Raw genomic sequence first — 23,380 nt, forward strand, 5'->3', positions numbered from 1 at the left:
TCCTGGAATTCAGCAGCAGGCATTTTGGCTTACCACATGCTTACCTGCTACAATATGTCTCTGTATGCTTGGTGTTTATGTGTATGCCTCACCTAATCATAGGTGAATTTCACTTAAGAAATGCTTATCTTTTGCTTCCCCTAAGTCAAGTTAGGCCTTTTATATATTATTTTAAATATTTGTAGAAACAATTTTTCTGCATTATTATTACTAAAATTTGAGGAATTTCTCATCACTATTCTTTTTTCCCTTAATTAACCTGGTATAAATGAGCATAGCTGGGCTTCCTTGGTGGCTCAGATGGTAATGAATCTGCCTGCAATGCAGATGATGTGGGTTCAATCCCTGGGTCAGGAAGATCCCCTGGAGAAGAGAGTGGCTACCCATTCCAATATTCTTGCCTAGAGAATTCCCTGGACAGAGGAGCCTGGTGGGCTACAGTCCATGGAGTCACAAAGACCTGGAACATCTCAGCAAATAACACAGTAATATATGATGGCTAGAAGTGAGTATTCGAGGAATTTGGTCTAATGCATCAATGATCATAGCAAACACCCTCTTCCAACAACCCAAGAGAAGACTCTACACATGGACATTACCAGATGGTCAACACCGAAATCAGATTGATTATATTCTTTGCAGCCAAAGATGGAGAAGCTATATTCAATAGTCAGCAAAAATAAGACCAGGAGCTGACTGTGGCTCAGATAATAAGCTCCTTATTGCCAAATTCAGGCTTAAATTGGAGAAAATGGGAGAAACCACTAGACAATTCAGGTATGACCTAAATCAAATCCCTTATGATTATACAGTGGAAGTGAGAAATAGATTTAAGGGACTAGATCTGATAGACAGAGTGCCTGATGAACTATGGGTGGAAGTTCATGACATTGTACAGGAGACAGGGATCAAGACCATCCCCAAGAAAAAGAAATGTAAAAAAAGCAAAGTGGCTATCCGCGGAGGCCTTACAAATAGCTGTGAAAAGAAGAGAAGCAAAAAGCAAAAGAGAAAAGGAAAAATATACCCATTTGACTGCAGAGTTCCAAAGAATAGCATGGAGAGATAACAAAGCCTTCCTCACTGATCAATGCAAAGAAATAGAGGAAAACAATAGAATGGGAAAGACTAGAGATCTCTTCAAGAAAATTGGAGATAACAAGGGAATATTTCATGCAAAGATGAGCTAAATAAAGGACGGAAATGGTATGGACCTAACAGAAGCAGAAGATATTAGGAAGAGGTGGCAAGAATACGCAGAAGAACTAAACAAAAAAGGTCTTCATGACCCATATAATCACGATGGTGTGATCACTCACCTAGAGCCAGACATCCTGGAATGTGAAGTCAAGTGGGACTTAGAAAGCATCACTACAAACAAAGCTAGTGGATGTGATAGAATTCCAGGTGACCTATTTCAAATCCTAAATGATGATACTGTGAAAGTGCTGCATTCAATATGTCAGCAAATTTGGAAAACTCAGCAGTAGCCACAGGACTGGAAACGGTCAGTTTTCATTCCAATCCCAAAGAAAGGCAATGCCAAAGAATGATCAAACTATTGCACAATTGTACTCATCTCACATGCTAGTAAAGTAATGCTCAAAATTCTCCAAGCCAGGCTTCTGCAATACGTGAACCATGAACTTCCAGATGTTCAAGCTGGTTTTAGAAAAGGCAGAGGAACCAGAGATCAAATTCCCAACATCTGCTGGATTATGGAAAAAGCAAGAGAGTTCCAGAAAAACATCTATTTCTGCTTTAATGACTATGCCAAAGCCTTTGACTGTGTGGATCACAATAAACTGTGGAAAATACTGAAAGAGATGGGAATACCAGACCACCTGACCTGCCTCTTGAGAAACTTGTATGCAGGTCAGGAAGCAACAGTTAGAATTGGACATGGAATAGCAAACAGACTGGTTCCAAATAGGAAAAGGAGTATGTCAAGGCTATATATTGTCACCCTGCTTATTTAACTTCTATGCAGAATACATCATGAGAAATGCTGGGCTGGAAGAAGCACAAGCTGGAATCAAGATTTCCAGGAGAAATATCAATAACCTCAGATATACAGATGACACCACCGTTATGGCAGAAAGCAAAGAAGGGCCTCTTGATGAAAGTGAAAGAGGAGAGTGAAAAAGTTGGCTTAAAGCTCAATATTTAGAAATCTAAGATCATGGCATCTGGTGCCATCACTTTACGCAAATAGATGGGGAAACAGTGGAAACAGTGCCAGACTTTATTTTTCTAGGCTCCAAAATCACTGCAGATGGTGATTGCAGCCATGAAATTAAAAGATGCTTACTCCTTGGAAGGAAAGTTATGACCAACCTAGATAGCATATTAAAAAGCAGGGACATTACTTTGTCAGCAAAGGTTCGTCTAGTCAAGGCTATGGTTTTTCCAGTAGTCATGTATGGATGTGAGAATTGGACTATAAAGAAAGCTGAGTGCTGAAGAATTGATGCTTTTGAACCACGGTGTTGGAGAAGACTCTTGAGAGTCCCTTGGACTGCAAGGAGATCCAACCAGTCCATCCCAAAGGAGATCAGTCCTGAGTGTCCATTGAAAGAACTGATGTTGAAGGTGAGACTCCAATGCTTTGGCCACCTGGTGTGAAGAGCTGACTCATTTGAAAAGACCCTGATGCTGGGAAAGATTGAGGGGAGGAGGAGAAGGGGACAACAGAGGATGAGATGGTTGGATGGCATCACCAACTTAGTGGACATGAGTTTGAGTAAACTCCAGGAGTTGGTGATGGACAGGGAGGCCTGGCGTGCTGCAGTTCATGGGGTCACAAAGAGTTGGACACGATTGAGCAACTGAACTGAAATGAACCGATCAATGGTAACAAGCAAAATATTAAGCTTCCCCCAGTGTTCTTGAGTTATAAGCCAAAAGTCTGATGGAAATAAAAACCATAGTTCTCCCCTTGTACCTGTTCAAAAGTGTCTATCATTTGGGGCTACCAAAGCTTTTTCAACTTTTCTTTGATTTAGAAGGTTTTGAGTTATTCCTGAGATAGGTGTAGCTTATTGCCTCTGATGAGCAACTTCTTTTATATATATAGTGACTTTGTCTTTTTGTGATCAAGGGCAGTAATGTAGCCATGTGATTTGATTAGAGAAGGGCTCTGGAGTCTGTTGGGTCTTGATCAGCCCCATCACTTGGACAATTTCCTTATCTTTACTGTATTTTCTCATCTGTAAAATAGCATGATAATGGTACTTTCTTCATATGCTAAGCATTTTGTGATGACTGTGAAAGCTAATATTTGTTAAGTATTTAGAATGGCACCTAGCTTATAGTAAGCCCTCAAAATATCACTTTATTAATGGCTCTACAATTTTAAATTAAGGCAGTGAAACTTTCCACAATTTATGAGGGTTTTTGTTTTGTTTTGTTTTGTTTTTATGAGTAACTTAGAAGTTCACATCTTTTCTCCTTGAAATTTACACTAGTTCTTTAGGAGATGTTTTCAAAATGACAATTAGACATAGTTTAAAACAAAGACAAACAAACAAAAACCCAAAGCTAAAAAAACAAAGAACTACTAGAAAAATACATGGTATAAAACTGCCCTTTCTGGGAACTTTTTGACAGAAATAACCTTTTGAGAAAACTTCCACTGAGGATGTTGCAGCAAGAAAGGTTTGCTGCCTCATCCATACCCAGGGTGAATGCGTGCGAGTTCAGCCAAAAGAGACTTCATGGAACTCCAAGATTCCAGTGACGACTACATTTTTAGATATATTTGAAACACTGAAAACTTGTGACTCTGTCAGCATTATTCTGTTTAGAATTATCCTTGTTGAAATATCTCTAGTTCTTATTGGTTTAGTAGCAAGCCAAGCTGGGTGCTGATTCATCATGATAAGAAAGTTCCCTGAATTACTTTTAGTGGGAAAGGCACGAAGGATAGCACTTCCTTTTATGTAGAGCCTTAGATTTTTTTTTTTTTTTTCAAATGCCATTCCTCACTATCCTCAGCCCATAAATATCACCTTTTCATCCTGAAAGAAAAATGAAAGAATTTGGGGAATTCAAAAATACAAAATCACTGTCAAATCTATTTCCACTTATAAAACAGAGGCTTCTTTTTAGACTTTTTCACTTTCAACATATTATTATAGCATCTGATTTTATAAGCAATCTTATGAAAGTAATGGGGTACTTTCTAATGTCACTCAACATATGCATCCATTAAGCATACACAGAGTAGGCTGTTGGTGGATAGTTTGGTGAAGATACTATTAACAGGTCTCAGAGAGTGGGATTCCGGGGTCTAATGAGACTATGGAAACCATGTCGTACTGAAGGGAGAGCCTGGGCTTGGATGTCAGCGAAGTATGTAGTTCCAACCCTAGCCCACTACTTGTAAGCTTAATGATTGCCAGACACGTTGGTTAGCCTCTCTGAGCTTCAGATACCTCACCTATGAAATGGAAGTAATAGTCCCTTCACTTTCAGGGTAATTCTGAGGAGTAAATTAAATCACATTGTCATTGGTTAAGGGTGTAGGTCGACATGAAATCCAGGGTCCGCTAGTTAATACTGTGTGGTCTTGGGCAAGATATTCAGCCTGTTTGTGCCTCAGAATCCCATCTATAAACTGAGGATTATGGTGATACCTATTTCATAAGGACTGCTGATTATAAAAGATAATCTGTGGTGGTTACCAGAGGGGTGGAGGTGTGGGCGGGCAAAATGGGTGAAGGTGGTTAAAGGCACAAACTACCAGTTATGAAATAAATAAGTCCTGGGGATATTGTGTAGCATGGTGACTGCAATTAGCAATGAAAAAAAAGTGGAAAAGTTAGTTGCTGTCATGTCTGACTCATTGTGACCAAATGGACTGTAGCCTGCCAGGCTCTCTGTCCATAGAGTTCTCCAGACAAGAATGTGGGAGTGGGTGAGCATTCCCTTCTCCAGGGTGTCTTCCCAACCCAGGGATTGAACCTGGATCTGCCACATTGCAGGCATATTCTTTACCATCTGAGCCACCAGGGAAGCCCATAGTTAAGAATACTGTATTGTATATTTGAAAGTTGCTAAGAGAGTAGATTTTAAAAGTTCTTATCATAAGAAAAAGAAATTTGTAACTATGTGTGATAAAGGATGTTATAGCTGGGCTTAACTGTGATGATCAATTCGCAATATATACTAATATCAAATTATTATATTGTACACCTGAAACTAATATTAATAAAATGTTATATGTCAATTATATCTCCATTTTTTTAAAAAAGAGAGAATCTATGAAGGTACTTGGCACAATTCAGGGCCCAAAGTTTGTGCTCAGTTAATGTTAGGTATTATAATTTACATAAGATATTTAACACCATTTCTGGGTTTTAGTAGAAACTTAATACATCATCCCCTCACCCTATCTTTTCCTGAGATCTTATGAGATTGTGTGAATGACTGTTAAAGCTTACATCCCCACCCATGTCATCTGTACTTGCACTGTAATCTAAACTCAGGGTCTTTGTATGGTCTCGAGAACAGATCATTCCACTAACTAAAGATATCAAAGACTCTGTCTGACTTCTAAAATGTCTCCTGAAGAACAATTTAAAATACTTACTGTTTTTTTGATATTTACTTCCAAGAAGAAAATTTTTCTTAATTTATTCCTCAAATGTGCATTTCTTTTCAACTTAGAGCTAATTGTGATCTGTGTTTATATTCCATGAACAACTAATAATAGTTATCAGGAAGCTCAAGAAGTAGGGGCTATGAAGGCAGGATTCCTCCATGGTATATTGGAATGTTATTATTTTAAATATTATTATTACCATTACCAGGTAGAGGAAGAAGGGGCTTCCCTGGTAGCTTAGACTGTAAAGAATCCACCTGGAATGTGGAAAACCTGAGTTCGATCTCTGGGTTGGGAAGATCCCCTGGAGGAGGGCATGGCAACCCACTCCAGTATTCTTGCCTGAGGAACCCCTATGGACAGAGGAGCCTGGTGGGCTACAGTCCACGGGGTTGCAAAGAGCTGGACACAGTTGAGCGACTGAGCACAGCACAGAGGAAGAAGTGTTGGCTGGAAAGTAGGTCTTTGTGATTACTTTTATTAGGGGCCCTGAATGTATTTCATAAGTCATTAAGCACACATGATTTAGATAAACAAAAGAATGAGGTATAAACAGAGGTAAACATGAGGAACTTTACATTTAGAACCAAAAAAAGGAAAACTTATGAAATTCTGTATATCAGTAACAACTATTTAAACTATAGGATCGTGTAGAAGTCTAACTTTTTATGCTTAAGAAATACTTTATTAGCTGGCATAGCTCTGATAAAATCAGGAATCTGAGAAATATCTGACAGGATTTGATATTTATAAATTAAATTTCTCTTCATTCAGTTGCTTCTGAGTAGTAAGGTCTATGATTTCCAAGTGCCAAATGGTAATTCAGTATAAAAATATACATACCATGGAAACGTTCTTTTTTTTTTTTTTTTAATTTAAGAAACTGGCTGTACCTGATAACATCAAGGAAAAGATAATCTGATTTGGGGGCTTCTGGCTGTTATTGGCCCGATGTCCCACAGGATGGTCTGTAATTTTTTTCCTTTTTCTTTTCTAACTCAGACTAGCCTCTTTTAGCAATTTTGCCTTGTGTTTGGGTCCTGTGGGAATTTACGAGCTTGTTTTATGGCTTTTGGCCAATCCTGGTGGGAAGTCTACAGAAGAATTCAATTCTGCTTTTTCCCAGAATACTTGTTGACAAACTCAGTGGCACTGAAGTGTTACATGAGTCTTTATGTCCCCCAGAGTCCAGTGATAAGGGCACTTGAGACCAGCAAGGGTCAGTGCTTCTGGGAATATGATGTTGGTTCTCAGAATTTACATATTTTTCTCATGAACTTTTAACAATTTTTATAACAAACTCAACAACTCTGATTGTAAGAGGGAATGAGAACACAGCCCACTGCTTCCCTCTGGAAGCATTTTAAGCATTTAGCTTTTTCGAAAACAATCACTTCTTTTTGATGACCATGACTTCAAATACCCTTCCTGCTCGGCCAGTGGTGACTCATAAAATAGCAATAGATTTCAGGAATTCACCCGGGTGCTTGCAGGTTCTCGAATTTATAACTGGATTGAATGATACACAGCAAGGGACTTTTGTTTGGAAGATTAAATCCAAACTCAGACACTAACAGCCGCGTGTCTTCTTGTGTTCTCAAGAGACTTCTGTGAAAGTGCTGCAGTCAGAGTGTATGATATGCCTGTCAGCGGAAAACGGCCTTCAAAGATTTTTCAAGCTAGTAACTAAACAAAGCAGTGGTCCTGCATAAGTTAGTCCATTCCCTTTAAACACAGATCATTCGTTCTTGATATCTCAGATGTGACTCTTGCTGCCAGGCTAGAATTCAGCTGGGTGGTAATATTCAGCAGCCCTATGAAACCCACGTTCTGAAAGGACTCAGCACTATCTAGAAGAGTTAAAGAACGCTGGCGTAGTCTCAAGAACTATTGTAACTCAGATCAATTTTCCTATAGTTCAGATGAGTTGCTTCTTGTGAAGATTAAATGAGATACATGTTATCATTAAAAATCATACTAGAAATATTTTGAAGTACAAGCTTTTACATGCTTCAAAATGACAGCCCCAATGTGTCTTATAAAACATATTCCTAAAAATGTATGCTTTATACTATCAATGAATATGCAAAATGCAGAAACAGTGTGATTTTTTTTTCTGTCAAAAAAGAATGTGTTTATTATTGAAATATTAGAAATAAAACTGTAACTGTTCTAAGATCAAAGTGGCAATGGTCAGATCCCCAACCTTAAGAGTTCTGTGATTCAATCTGCCCTCCTATAGGACTGAGAGGAATATGTGTACTTAAATTTACAAAGCACCTTTCTTCTTAGAATATCTGGTCTTGTGGGCTGTACTCAGTACGGTACAACATTCCAGGAAGAAAGGTTTGAGACATTATTAAGGGGACACTGGTGGAAAGAAATTTGCATAAGGTCTTGTAGGAAGTCAGTGACTGTCGTTATATTTTATTTTATATTCCAGTGCCTGTAAACCATATAATGTATATAAGGCGCCTAACATAACACAAGCACTCAGTAAATGAACGTTGCCATTGTGTCGGTGATGAAAACTTGACTTCATAGGTGTTCTGCACAGAAAGTAAGCTAACAAAGGACAAGGATAAAGGCAAGATCCTAAAAACCAAACAAAAACTGCCTCCTCATACCCTCAAACCAGTCAACTAACCAACTGAAACATCTGCTACCAAAAACAGACAACAACACCCAGAGTTCAAAGGGTGTCCAGTGGGAAGGAAGCTGATGTCATGAGTCCTAAGTCTCCCACCTGCCACACTGACATCATTTCCAGAACTCCAACCTGAGAGGTGACACACCCAGCTTATTCTGCATCCAAGTTCCCAGGGGCTCCCTGGCTGGGGAAAAAAGACAAAGAAATCTCTTTTCCTCCCGGGAGTTGGCTTAGTCCTTCTCCCTTCCATGCCCTCATCTCTCAGGATCAAGTTAGACTCTGCTGTGGATACAATTCTGGAAGATTCCCTGCCTTTTCCATAATTTGGGACTGTACGGTTCCAGATGAGAGCTATGTTACCAGCTCCCAGTTGAAGTTGTGGATGCTTTGACTGCATACCTGCCATGCTTCTTAGAAGCTTTTTGGGAACCCCATGACAGTCCCAGCCATGTTAGTTGTGTCTTCAGTCATCAACTCCAAATAGTAGCTCTGCTCAGATGGCCACCTGTCCTACAGGAAACAGACCCCAAACACTCCTCATTCCTACATACCACAAACCACTGGACAACTGGGAATACTTGGTGGGTCATTACCATTCTAGGATACTTTTGAACCAGAGGACTCAAATTGACTACCTTGTGTTCCACTGTCTTCTCCCTAATTCGTGCCGTTCTTTAAATGCTGTGTTAAGAATGCAAAGTTATAAAAATGATCTCCTTTCCTGCTTCACTTTAAGATGCCTTTTTTGGTTGTTCTATTAGAAAAGAATGCAAAATGCAAAGCATTCAACAGACTTCCTTTGCAGGGAACAAGTAACAAACAATAGTATTATATAATGGATAGACTGCTTTTTCCTTTATCCTGTATGAATCTTCCTAATTGATTTCCCAAAAAGGCAAAAAAAGAGACCAAGCTACATCCTGTGGTTCTGACCTCTAGGTAAATTGCCATCAAAGCCAATAGAAGATTTTCCAGAGAAAAAGAATAAGGCCCATTGTTCTGTAACTAACTTAATTCTCCTCTGTGTTATATCATAGAAATACCTATGGCTTGCAGTTTTGCAGTGTACAGAGAAGTGGAAATGTTCACAAAAAAGAAACTCAGATATTTGGAGAGTGATATAAGTGAAATATCAGAAAAAATGACTTAGAACAGTTCATACAGGGATTTTTTTTAAAATACATTGAACAGATAAAGAAGATAGTAATACTTTAATAGGATAGTGAAAATATAGCAGATTGACAGTGACAGCAGAAAAAGAACAGGAATACAGATATTTTCAGAGGATTAACATGGTACCATGTACCCTCACACCAGGCAAGCTTTTATGAGAAGTCTCTAGACATATCTCTTCTATTGAGAAGATGGTTTTCCTTGGAGTTGTCAAAAATGCTTTGTGGTTCTCTACATTAATTCATGTTGAATAGTTTCCATGATTGGTCAGACTTGGACTTAAAATAGATATGAGAAAGGTCTTCAGGTTTACTGTCAGTAACATTATTGACTTCAGAGCCAGCTGGATGATGACATGGTGTGTGACCAATCCAAATTTACAAGGTAACCTTGCTTTAATCCTCCTGGTCCATCAAATATAAATAATAAAATGAAGGTGCAAGAATAGAATTGCAAGGAACAGTGGGAGAAGCAGTGGTCAGAAAGAAAAAATAAACAGAAGAAAAAAATCCGTGAGGTCACTCAGAAATGATGCTAATAACTGTGTGTTCTCACCCTACGGCCTCCACATACATGGGGTTCCTTGTGCTTCACAGTCAGCCCCCAGAGTCAGTAACCCTTCAGTAACCCAGAGTCAGTAATCTCTCAATCACATGATTTCCAAAAGGAAAACAATGGTCACACATGTGCCTTTATCTGAAGCCTACTCACCTTTTTTTCGTTCCTCCTTTATAATGTACTCTACCGCTTGCCTCAGCTGAGGAAAACAAACTTATGCTTTCATGGGCAATTGGAGATGTACTCACTGAGTTTCTTAAGTAATTGGGGAGGGAAGATGGGAATCAACCTCTAAGAATAATTATCCCTCTTGCCCATCCAGTTCACTTTAAAGAAGTCTTTGAAATAAGCTAATATATATATAACATCTGGCAAGGAGCCTGGTAGATAACAAGTACTCTGTAATTATTAATCCCCTCTTTCTTATCCACCTTACTAAACTATGTACATTCCAACAATCCCCAAGTTCTCTGTGACATCAAACAGGTGGCTGAGGTTGACAGACCAGAGCTGATCCCTGTCCTCAATAAATTTCTTATCCCTTAATACTAGTAATAGAGATAAAGCACTACTTAGAAAGGAAACATCAGTCAATACATGTTATATTTTCACTACAATCGAACCTTTTCACTGTAGGAACACAGCTGTTCTGTCACATAAAGACTGTGTCCTAATGTTGATAACACTGATCACTGTCTTGTGGCTAAATGCATAAACCCTAAGTATCCTGCTTACTTAATACAATGGCCCATGTTTATTTGGGGGTGCTCCCAGATTTTTTTTAAGTGTGCAACGAAGATAAATATGTTTTAAGTCAATCTGAGTTAGATTTCTGACTCATTAAAAATATTCTGCTTGGACCCAGATTGGGAGGTGACATCTGAAATTAAGTAAGTTGAGGACTTGCTAGGCATTCTCTGGGACTCAAGTTAACACCGCAAACAATTCGTTTCAAGCAAAGTGGACACTCAGCTTCGACTAAAAGATTACTCTTCCACCATAGATGGTTTCCACACCTGAACTGTGACACCGCTCTTCTTTGCTGAGAACTTTGGCCTTGGTGCCACAAAGTAAGATGTTGAGGCTGATTCCTGCTTTGGAGAGGTGGGGATGGCCACGGGCACTGGGGAAGCGCTGACTGGTGAGGTGACCTCAGCAAAGAAGGAGGGCGGAGAGGTATAGGCTGGCACAGAGTACACAGAGGAGGCCTGAACATTAGTGGGCGAGCCAGCGTTCACTGGCCGAGGAGGAAGAGCTTGCTTCGCAGCTGGCACTGAACTGGCCTTGACCGATGGCTTTGCGGGGAGGCCGTCCTTCGCATCCGGAGGTTGGAAAGTAAACAAGGACGCATTAAGCTGATAGGGTTGGTGCTTCATGACATCCAAAGCATTGAGGGGTTTCTTGCCCTTTTTCTTGCCTGTCTTGGAGGCCTGTAGGCCTGATGGCTGAGACTTGACAGCAGCCGGTGGGTAGGAGGGGGAGTGGATAGGATTGTAGGCCACAGGCGGAGGCGCTCGGACATTGGAGGAGTACTTCCAACCGGCCGGGAGAGACGGGGTGGGAGAATGAGCCCGGGCAGCGTGGGCCTGCACGGTGTCCGAATCTACCACGTACTTCTCCATCCTTGACTGCCTCTTAGCAAAGAGCTGGGCTCCTTTCCCACTCATTCCTGGAAGCTCATTGGATGGTCCCACCGCACCAGCATGAGCAGTGTTCACTGTCGGTGTGGGAGCTGCTGGCTTGGGAGTATAGTTCCGGCTGGCTACCGCTGCCTGCGGGCCTTTGAAAGGACCAGCCAGGTTGAGAGCACTTGCAGGCCGGGCGGGAGCATAAGAAGGCTGCGCGATTTTGATGGAGGAGACCACGGTGCCATGTGACGGGTTGGATGTGGGGAAGGCAGGAGGTTGCGCTGGAGCCACTCCTGGCGACCAGAGTGGAGAAACCGGAGTGACTGGTTGGGAGGATGAGGACTTGACAGCAGGCTTTGGAGCGACAGGAGGCGGGGTCTTCTGTTTTGCAGAGGAGCCTTGCATGAAGTTACAAGCCTCTGCTCCTAAACTGAGGTAGTCTTCTTCAGGTCCGGAATCTGCTCCCGCTCCAGGGCCCTTTTTGCCCTCAGAATTTTGAAGAAGTGACAAGAGTTCAGGATTGGGGCTGACTTTGGGCTCTTTAAAAGTGAACATGGGTTTTGTCGTGCTTCTCCTTTTGGCCTCTTGCAATATCCCCGTTCTTTTTGCTGGCACCGCAATCCTTTCATCCCTGGAAGCTATTCGTTCAGATGAATCGTAAAAGGCCGGCTGGGACCATGGGGCAGGCTGGGGCCACGGAGGGGGCGGTGCTGGGCCAGCTGTTGGACTCGACACTGCTCTGGAGAAGGTTTCAGGTGGGGGTGTGACTGCAGAGTAAGGTGGAGGCGCAGGAAAGTCAGCGATAGGACTTGTCACGTTTCGGCTTGGAGAGAAGGGGGTTGCCGGCTGGTTCCCAGACCCCGGGAAGGGCTTGGCTGTTCTATTCACAGGGATCATCCTCTGAGCTTCTGCTGTCTCAGACACCCCAGTGAAGCCATTCTGTTGGGGCACATGGCCAAGACCATGGCTCACCTCAGTGTAGCTTTTGCTCACAGAGCTCTGCACCCTCACTGACTCCTCTTCCTTCCTTTGGTAAGACGTCACGGTTCTCAGGCCATCTGTCTGGGCAGCATCTGGTTCTCTGCTTGGCACTCCAACCGCTCTCTCCTCCTCTTTTTGGGCTGTGATCTGATCCATTCTCTCCCTCCTCTTGGCAAACATGAGGGCCCCCTTGCCTGTGGTGTCTGGCAACATCTCCATCTTGTCCCCTCTGCTCAGTTTCTTTTCAATGTCCACTAGACCAGAATCCCAGTCAAAGTTTGCAACTTGTGTGTTGTCCTCAGTGTCAGACAACAGCTCTTCATCCACCTCCGATTCGCTTGCACCCAGAAATGCTACTTCACATGGATCCTCTTTGTCGCCCTCTTCCTCCTCCTCCTCTGCCTCTCGCTCAAGTTCCCCAGTCCCGTAGCTGACTAGTGTGTATTTCCTGGCCCTCCGACGACGCTTCTTAAACATCAACACCCCCTTGGAGTTGGGGTTGGGGGCATCTGTCAGAAGGAGGGCAATGCTTTTGCATTTAGATTTTGCTTCTTTCACCTGCTTTTCTGATAAGCTTTCACTCCTCCTGAGCCCTAGGGAAAATACAAAGATTACATTGAGTTGATAAGTTCAAGGAAGACTGCATAGCAACCCAGAAATCAACTCTCCTGGGGGAAAATAAATACAGAAAAAACATGTTTACAATTGGGTACTAAATTGTGATGCAGTCCAACTCATTTCCCTTTCTTCTTTCAAAATGTTTACTTCTATATTGATATATATGATGATATAGATATAACTTGCATATATATCACTTCATTTTTTTCTACAAATACATTTTTATATTGATTAGAATATGTCTCATAATTTGTTTCTGTATAGCTCCTTAAACTTTAACAATAAACACTGGAAAATAAATGTCGGTTAATTGGATGTAATTAAAATTACAATGGAAATAATTTAAGGACATAATATTTTCCAAAAACAACTTAGGACATACCTTGCATTTTCACATTTTAAAAATAAAATGTTGATATAAAACATTTCCAAGCATTTTAGAAAGGAAGGAGGGAGAAATAAGAAAATATTGTTTACTTAAATCTTTTCATGTAATGAGTTTAAATATTTAGGTTTTCTTTTTTCTTTTAGTTTCCCATTCCCCCAAAGTCTTTGCATTCACAGCTACTAAATCAAAATAAATTTTAAAATGTAATGAATAATAATTGAAGGTACTGAATCAATGACTAACAATAATTCAGAGTATAAAGTTATTGTGACTATATTTAAGAAACTTTAGCTACAAAGTGGTCTAGATAAAGTTGTTCATAAATGCATTGCTCTCTTGGAAATACTACTTTAGTTGCAGCAAGAATAAGTGTAAATCTTGGGGAAATTTTAAATTATATTACTAGTAACATTTACAGCTGTGGGTAGACAGAAATTAAGTCATGTAAAATGAGAACCGGACAGTTTTAGAATAACAAAAAATTATATTTTAATTTTTAAATTATTATTGTTATAAAAATAAATTTGTGGCAAGTTAACTTATAGCACTGTCAACGATAAAAATAAGCATAATTCACAAATAATTTTTGAATTCCTCAAAAGAGTTAAATAAAAATTTCAGACATTAAAAAATTTTTTTTTTTGATTGAAAATTACCTCTGTTTGTGACTGGGGAAAAAAATCACACTTAATGGTTAATTTTTTAAAAAATAAAATAGAATCAAAATAGTTTTATAACAAAATTACAGATATTCACTGGTAATCAAATTTTACTTAGAGAAATTTTACTTAGAGAAATTCACTGGTAATCAAATTTTACTTAAAGAAATCAAATTTTACTTAGAGTAAAAAGCATGGTCATTCCTAAATGTAATTCCTTTTTTGACTAGTGTTATACAACTTACTATTAAATTGACAGTCACAGTTGCACAGTTGTTGCTCACTTCACTGCCAACATGTAAAGTATGTGAGTGCTGCCTTAATACACTTGTTTAATATGCTATAAATGTGAAGATGCATACAGATGCTTAAAGTATAAGGAATGATTAACAGCACTTGTCAATTCAGCTACACATGGTTATGCTAAAAATATGCTTTAAAAGGAATAACAGTAGTTAGGAGAATTAATATACTACTTTGAATAACCAAGATCATTGCTGTTGTATATCACGCATACATTCAAGTGTCTTTGACAGTCAACCTTTACCTCCTCAAATGCCTAAATGAAATTCCAAATTTGTTTTTAAGAAGTTCATGAAAGAAAATTACAGAAATCATAAAACCCAACTGCCATTTCTATCTTCATTTGTCTTTCTGTGATCACTCTCCTGGGTAAAACAAAACACCATAAAAGGCCTTGATTTTAAAATATATCTTGAGTTGGGAGACATTTAAATGACTTCACATGGCCTTGGGGATTGACTTCTGTGTCTAGAAGGTAGATGAGATGCTTTGCAGTCTAGTGAAGACTTAACAAAACGGAGAGGATCATGTAACTGCTCAGTATTCCACATGTCCTTGTCCATCAAACTCACTTCTGCAAGCATCATCATGCTGCACAATGATTTTTTTTCAAAACGAGGATCTGCTTTTAATATCAGTGGTTGAGCCTGTATTTTAAATACACCTCTCCGCAGCAAACTCAACAGTTTTTGACATTTAAACTCAGCGTCCACATGACTGCAAAGACTCTCAAATGCTATTTTAACATAGAATATGAGACAAATAAAAAAAGGCACATTAACTTTAGTATTTTCTTTAACAGTCCCCGTGTCTTTGGGAAGAAAAGAAAGTGCATTAAAAACATTCAAATCTACTACAAAGTTAAAACTTATTACTTCCAGTTCAGAAATTGGTGTTTTCTACAATTTCATGTTTGTTATTTTGTGCATTAGTTAAAAAAAAAAAAAAAGCCAATGAAAGACATAAGAAAAACCTTAAAAAGAAAAAATCCAGGCAGGCGAACCAGCAGCAAAATACCCTAAGCTCCCAAGCCCCTTCCAGCTGCCCAGCAGTGGCTCCCAGGGCAGGACTTACGTGCGTGGCGCGCTCTGTGCTTGTGAGGTCTGCTGTGATCCCTTTCTGAGCGTGGATCTTCTCCCTGCTCTGCGCCTTCTGATGAAACTGCAAAGGATACCAGAGAAGGAGGTGCTTCTGACTGCCCTCCTTCCACTGGAGAATCCACACACCCCTTTGCTGCCTGAAGCCTGCACCCTTCCGTCTTCTGCCTGTCAGAGCAGTCGAAGATCACTTCCACGCGGGGCAGCCCCGTGTCTGCAGCTTCATTTCCCTGGATCACTCTCAGCTCCTGGCCACTGGAGATCTGGATTGTCTTGCTGGACCTCAGAGGAGGGTCCTCTTTCTCACTAGTCGGGGCAGAATTTATGTGGACAATCCCGTCGTGTAGTAAATTAGGCTCTGGGTCAGGAGACATAGATTTTTCTGCTCCCAGGAGAGTCACTACAGCAGCACTCTTGCCCCTGTGTCTCTCTTGTGACAGGGACAGTTGCAGCTCAACCACAGTGCCTGGCCGCCCTGCTTCTGCCTTCTCACTTAAGATAATCTCCTCTGGTAAGCGTCCACTTTCAGAGTCAGACGTGTGAGGGGCCAGGCCTGTTTCTTCTTTTATGCTCCCAGAAAAACCAGCACCACTCGCTTGCTCCTCAGCTAGGGGAGCTCCACTCTTGATAGGGACAATGTAGAACTCTCTGTATTGGCTCTTTGTGGCTGGTCGAATCTGTAGGGTGGTACTTTCCACGTACCCTTCATGGGTGACATTCTCCTGGTTTTTGTTTTCAGTTTCAGAGATCGAAGTTTCACTTATTCCACTGGAAGGTCTGCACACAGGAAAATTAGTCCAGACAGTTAAATCAGAGTGTATTACACCTGCCAAAGAACTTCCTGACACTTGTATGATGTCTAATACACAATACAGTAAAAATATTTCCTCCTAAATGTCAACTGCAACATATTTGAACACAGAACTTGGCAACATGTTTACATTATTATTTAAAGATCTTCCAAATAAACTTGTCTGTAAAGCAAAGCAAAAATGCTCACAAAAGTTTATAAAACCAGAATCCATCCTAAATTCACTTTTTTTTCTTTTTTTTTAAGTATAGGTTATAGCTATATGGATGCCCTTCACCTATAATTATTGGAGTGTTTTCAAATAATCATGCTTGTTATAATATGACAAAGCATTGCAACGTCTCATTGACTGAGTTAGGTCTGCACATTATAAAGTTTTATAAACATATTCAGCAGCTTCAGAGCAATATTAGTATACAGATAACTCAAGTAATCCTTTTAGAGGCTGTGCTTTCTTGAAAGGAATGAAATAGAAGCTGTTTTTTAAGCTCCAATGAGCATGTGTTTTGTAATAAGTGGACCCCAGCCCAGTACTCTTGTGCAAAGAGAAATCCTTTCCATGCTGCAATGAATCATTGAGTCATGGAGTATTTATAATCTGAAATGTCTCCCCTTCTCTATTTGAACTTGTCACTTGGAGCATTTTCCTTATAGGATCTCTGAAGTCAGACTGTTCCTTAATCGCTCAGGTAAGGAGCCCTCAGCTGTTCACCACAGTCTTTTTATTTTGACCTTACCCGTTCCCAGCTGGTTTTGCAAATTTGTGTTTGCAAGAAGCAAAGTCAGTTAAGGGTTAAATGACTTCTTGCATGAAACTCTAATTTAAACTCTAACTGCTTTTAGAAGAGAAGCATCATTCACAGAACAGCTGTAGGAGATGCTTTCATTTCTTACATTTGTAAATTTTTTAAAGAAGCAGTAGCATCTATCTCAGTCCCATTCTTTTTCCCTCAAAAGTACCCCAACTAATAATGCAGGATCATCTATTGAAGGGAGTGGGCCCATACTTCTATTCTATTCAAAGGAATTCACCTTAGAATTTGTGTAGTAATAAAATTCAAGACCAATATTCAAAATAATTACTCTTGACTTTGTTTTCACTGAATTTAGCAAAACAAAAATAAACAAAGCACAAGCTAACAATCAAATGAAATGCAACTTTCTCTGTGCAAATAATCTGTAGAGCTTCCTGGTAATAGCAAAAAAAACCCAAAAACCAACAACCCATTATAATATAGTATTTTTAAAACATGATGAAAGCAAATTAAATATTTCATATATAGGAAGTGATGAATACACTCTATGCAACTGAAATTTGAGAGATTCAAAAGGGAAGAGTTTTAATTTAGGAAGGTCTTGAGATGGAAGTAGATTAAATCACTTTGAATTATATTAGCAATAAATTATGAAGCTGAGAAGAGAGTAGTGTGAATTCATTCCAGCCTTACAGACTGTAATACAGGCAAATGGCTCAGATAAATATTAACATTTATTGGTAGCCAAAATAAAATGGACAGATATACATGAATAAAAGCCATAAAAGAACTAGAGGTTAAATAAAGCTTTATACCTTAAAATGCTCATTTCCATTCAGTGCACATAGGTATTTAATTCCAAAATTTATGTGTGTGTGTGTGTGTGTATAACATTTAAATAAAATTTACAATAATAGAGACAATGTTGATAGTCTGACCCAGCTATCTCTGGGTAATAGCCCAGGAAAAGTAAATCACTTGTCCTCTAGGGACAGATGACAGTTACATGAGCAAGAGAAATATTTAATTCCAGGAAACAATGTTCAGATATCCAGATTTGTAGGGGTGGTGGTGATGATGATGATAATTACTTTTGGGATGATTTTAATTTGAGATTTCATTTAAAATCTCTGCAATTATTTATTTATTTTGTAAAAATAAAAATATTTAAGATAAAATAATAATAATCAAGATTCCAGTTATTAAAAGTAGCAGAGAACTAGTCCATTTACTTTTAAAAGTAAATCTGTACCCAAGACTCAGCTTTAAACCACCAAGGACTTTCCCAATGACAGTCATCAAAACAAGAACTCGTAGGGGATGTTCTAGTCTACAAGTGTGTTCTGAAGAGACTGGCCTCATTAAGTCAGCAAAGACACTAAAGGGGAATAAATTAGAAAAGGTTTTTCTCCTATTTTGGATGTGATTAAACCTTTACAAAGACGGAACTTCAAATACCCCAGAGATTTAAATGTAATAATGGCCAACACTGACTACACTTGGCAAGGTTTCTATTAGATCCCTTGAAAAAGCAAATGGCAGCGTTATAAATAAGTAGGATCTCAGTCACTTACACACTGGACTTGAGGGTAAACGTTTAGATGGGAGGTTGTAAGAGAATTGTGAGATTTCTTTATTGTCACAAAAGTTTGGCCAAAGTAAGTTCGTGTTTGTATAGAAATGGAATCATATTGAATGATTACCAGAGGGGTAACGCTGTATGTGGCTTCCTAGATGACTCAGTGGTAAAGAAAGTGAAAGTGTTAGTCTCTCTGTGTGTCAACTCTGTGTGACCCTATGGACTGTAGCCCGCCAGGCTCCTCTGTCCTTGGAATTTCCCAGGTAAGAATCCTACAGTAGGCTGACATTCCCTTCTCCAGGGGATCTTTCTGACCTGGGGATAGAACCCAGATCTCCTGCATTGCAGATGAATTATTTACCATCTGAGCCACCAGGGAAGCCCCTCAGTGGTAAAGAATACGCCTGCAATGTGGGAGACATGAGTTTTATCCCTGGGTCAGGAAGATCCCCTGGAGAAGGAAATGGCAACCCAGTTCAGGATTCTTGCCTGGAAAATCCCATGGACAGAGGAGCCTGACTCTATAAGGTCACAAGAGTCAGACATGACTTAGCAACCACCACCAACAATGCTGTTATGTAGTCTTTCTGCAGAGTTAAGGCAAAACTCCTAGAAGGTTTTGAAGTTCTGTGTGAAAAGTCCTCTCTTGTCTTTCTGAAGGCCTTATCTAGAAAGCCAGAGATTTCCTTTGTGGATTCATTGTATTGCCACGGTCAGGGCCTCACAAGGTTAATATGGACTCAACTGTGATTGGTACATGGTGAAAATGTTGATGCTGTAGTTTCTTTGTGATGACCCTCATTGTTTTGTTTTTATGTTTAAGGTTGACTTCTGCATGTTTAAGCAATTAGATGAGGAGGGTAGCATTTGGAGAGATCAAATTGACAAGCTATTTGCATTGAGAGTGCAAAAACTTTAACCATTAGCTTTTGCCCATATCTAAATATTGTTGTTGTTTTTTTGAAATAGAAATCAGGCTGCTTTTAAGGGTTTCTTGATTCTTTTCCTCCTCTTAGGCATCCTCTTTCTAGTCAAACAAATATTACACAGTGTACCATTTTAACATGTAAACATTTTAAATTAATCTATAAATCTAGGAATTATAATTTAGTGATCATAATTAATCTTGACCTAGAAGTATTATATTATGCCAATATACTGAGCTTCCTAAGGAAGTAGTCTAAAATACCTAAGATTTTAAACAAAGTTCTTGAAACAAACTTTTCAAGTTAATTCTCAATTAACCAGAAAATTCAGCTGATTAGAATTACCATTTTCCAAACACTATGGTTTTTCTGTTTACACTGACATAGACAGCACCCTCATTTCCCCATAGAGAACAGTTTATATGACCATAGGAGCTGTAATCGTTGCCATGTAGCTTCAGGAGAAAATAAATATTCCAACAAATCTTTTTACCTTTTGACGAGCATTTGGAGAGAGTCTGTTATGCTCTCCATGAGCTTGATGACTTCTGGGTAGGTGAGGTCTGCACAAGGGTTGCCATTGATAGAAACCACTTCATCCCCCTCACAGAGCCCAGACCCGGATGCTTTGCTCTGGCTTCTGATCTGAGCGGAGTAAAAAAGAATGCAATAATTAGAATTATATAACTTGTTAAAAAAAAACGCGCCACTGTCTTGGAGAAAATTTTACTTAGGAGTAGTAAATAGATCTGCAAACTAAAATCAGCCCTTAGTGTTAATTCACCTGTTAACCTATAAGACAATCTTAAACACTTCTCACCCTTTTTACAATTTATTGGATACCATACTGTCAAACATTCAATTCATAGCTTTCTAGGTAAATAGACAAAAAAGAAAGTAAATCTATGGTGAAGGAATGAGAATAATGAAATAAAGAATAATGAAGAATGGCGAAGACAGATGTTTAACTTAGTTATACATTAAAAACAAATATTTCATACTGTGAAGCTTGATCTAATCAGAACATGGCTTCTCTCATTAAAATAAATTTTAAGAGCCTTCTCATTGACAGTGTGGGTGGAACACCAACTATAAGAAGGAGATGTATTGCAGGACAATGAGTTTAAGGAGAGAGCTATACAGCTCAATAAACTGATGAAAGCCCTTCCAGTAAAATGGGGGAAATTAGGCAGCAGGATGTTAAGAATTATGTCAAAGGGAAAAATCCTTCATTGAAATCAGTTATTCAAGACTTGATAATAAGCAAACTTTAGCAAAAAAGGAAGAAAAAAAGATTATTCTGCAAAAAATAAAAACAGCCCTTCTTAAGGACTGCATCATAGTCTAGCACAGATTCAGTGGAACAAGAACTGACTAAAAACCTAGAAGAGAACTTTCAGATGCTGGAGGAAGAGAAATTCAGAGCAGTAGAATAGCAGCAGAGAGCTCCCACCAGTCCTAAGTGAGGAATAGCATTCAGTTCTTCCTGAAGGTTAACATTCTGTGTAGTTATGATTATGGTAAAATGTTGTGCTAGTCATTCTCCCTCAGCCCATTCTCTACCCTCTCTGGCTCTGCTTTCTGGCCTCTAGAGACTGCAGTGGCCAAGTTCCCTTGCATGCTGACTCCTGGTTGGCTTTGGTCAACAGGAAGCTCCAACAAGAGATAAAGAGCAAGGGAAATGGGAGGGCAGGGAAATGCTGTCCCTGCTGGACCTGCTGGGCCACGGTTTGGCAATGGCTTTGCTCCTCGATGTAGACAGTCAGAGCTCCTGTCTGTCTGTTGCTCTACCATGCCTTAACTCTTGTGTTCCAATAACACACACCACCTCCTTGCATCTTCAGACCCAAGGGTAATAATAGCTTCCTGCTCTTCACCTCTGGGTGCTTCATTTCCATTCATTGGTTTCCACGAGCCTGTACTATATTATCTTTAATTACTCCTTTGAATATGCCACCTATTTTCTGCTGGGACCCTAAATGATACTAATATGTTTAGATTTCATTTTACAATATGAATTTAATGGTTTTTAAAGAATCATGTATCATGATCACACAATCTCAAAGTTAAGAATACTTTAAGATCATCTTCTATATATTTTCCACCAAAGGGATCCCTATTTGACTATTAAACTCAAGATTATGAGTCCAAAGAGCTCAGAACCAGGTGAGCAGCATTTCTTAGAGTGTTTTCATAGCCAGGCTCACTTTTGATTGGGCACGAAATGTATTTCAGTTTATCTCTAACAGTTGCCCACTAATTCTTGCTAAGGTCTTAAATGATAATTAATTTGCTGACTGATATAGCTCTAAAGTTTATATCTCCATGTGCATTTACATTTTACATGATACTCCTGGAGGCAGAAGCATATCTTTAAGTGCCAGAACAATGATGCTAATGAAATTTGAAGTGTTTCAGTTAGTTTTCTTCTGGGAGGGTCTATTCTTTTATTGTCATAAATTATAAGAAGGCCTTCCCCTTTTCTGAAAAAAATCAATCTCATTCCTTCTTTTTTGAAAGCACACAACAATTTATTGCAAAATTAAATGAATTCAATATTTCCAAGGCTTTAAGGATGCAGCCAAAACAATGAGAAAAAGAATAGTTACCCAGTTTTGAAAAATATCTGTTTATTGACTGCCAGTTATATTCATTTTGCTGTCTTGTGTGAAATTATTATAATGGAGAATCATGAAAGAATTGTTAGTAAGTCAAGGATAAAACAATACTCAACAATGAACATATAAGTTAGGGATATTTCATTCATTTAAATTTAATTTTTTAAAGATAATAAAATAGATTAAAAATAGATAACAAAAAAGATAATAAAACATGTTTCTGAAGCATAAAATCATTCATTCAGTGCAGTCAGATGTACTAATATATGAACAGAAAATTCATCCCTTTGAAGACCAAAGAGGTTTTACGTTGATAAAACAGATGTGTCATTATATCCTGTATCCCCTTCCCAGAGGTTAATCTTGAAGCTGATGTTCCATTTATCAGCAATAAGTTATATGAGTTTTAAGCAGCTTCATGGGTTTGCAGAGTAAGATGAAAAATTGGTTCTTGGAAGGTAAACAAATCCTCAAGTTAACAGAGCTGTCTATCATCCAAACATGTGTTGCTTGATGGGAAAAGTGCAATTCATCATTGTGCTTGTCAAGTGGAGCTTTTAGTGGAATCCAAATAAGCAAAAGCACTGAGGTAGGAGCCATTAGCATTCCTTCAGAGCATACATTCTGAGGTCAACATTTGGAATCAACTGCTATGATTGTGCTTAGTTGACCTTTTACAATTGTCTGAACAGCAGGAAATATTTTTCCCTCATGAACCATGTTAAATATGGTGATACTTTCCTCGCCACAAGGGCTTTTCTAAAGGACTACTCTTTCTCTATTTTTTATAGGACTAAACTAAACAAAGGTTATCTGCCAGAGTCAATTGTGCCCAAACAGATCCCTTGCAATCACCAGCTTAACCAATATATTCTGTTCATAGGTATATTATGAAGAATAAACATTTATTAGTGTATAAAAGATCTTTACCTTCTGTATACAATTATGCATTTTTCTAATTTGTATAATTGTGCATTATTATGAATCTGAGTAAAATTTTTAACCCCTGAAAATATTCTTACTTGTTAAAA

At 39.0% G+C, this 23,380-nt stretch overlaps 1 protein-coding gene and 1 long non-coding RNA gene across 6 annotated transcripts in view; one reads left to right on the forward strand and one right to left on the reverse strand.

Annotated features, from left to right (window-relative positions):
- Positions 1-23,380, forward strand: part of LOC113893995 — a 371,757-nt gene that overhangs the window by 181,018 nt on the left and 167,359 nt on the right. The gene's annotated exons all lie outside the window — the stretch shown is intronic.
- The window catches only part of SYNPO2 (synaptopodin 2), a 204,167-nt gene that overhangs the window by 23,255 nt on the left and 157,532 nt on the right, over positions 1-23,380 (reverse strand). For both annotated transcript variants that reach the window (XM_027543718.1, XM_027543719.1), the window contains exons 2-4: positions 20,225-20,376; positions 15,638-16,437; positions 11,003-13,188 (exon numbers count right to left, since the gene is read on the reverse strand). In XM_027543718.1, the coding sequence (XP_027399519.1) occupies positions 11,003-13,188; positions 15,638-16,437; positions 20,225-20,376 (3,138 nt within the window). The remainder of the gene's footprint in view (positions 1-11,002; positions 13,189-15,637; positions 16,438-20,224; positions 20,377-23,380) is intronic.

Source organism: Bos indicus x Bos taurus, chromosome 6, assembly GCF_003369695.1.
Source record: "Bos indicus x Bos taurus breed Angus x Brahman F1 hybrid chromosome 6, Bos_hybrid_MaternalHap_v2.0, whole genome shotgun sequence".
Taxonomy (NCBI): Eukaryota; Metazoa; Chordata; class Mammalia; order Artiodactyla; family Bovidae; genus Bos; species Bos indicus x Bos taurus.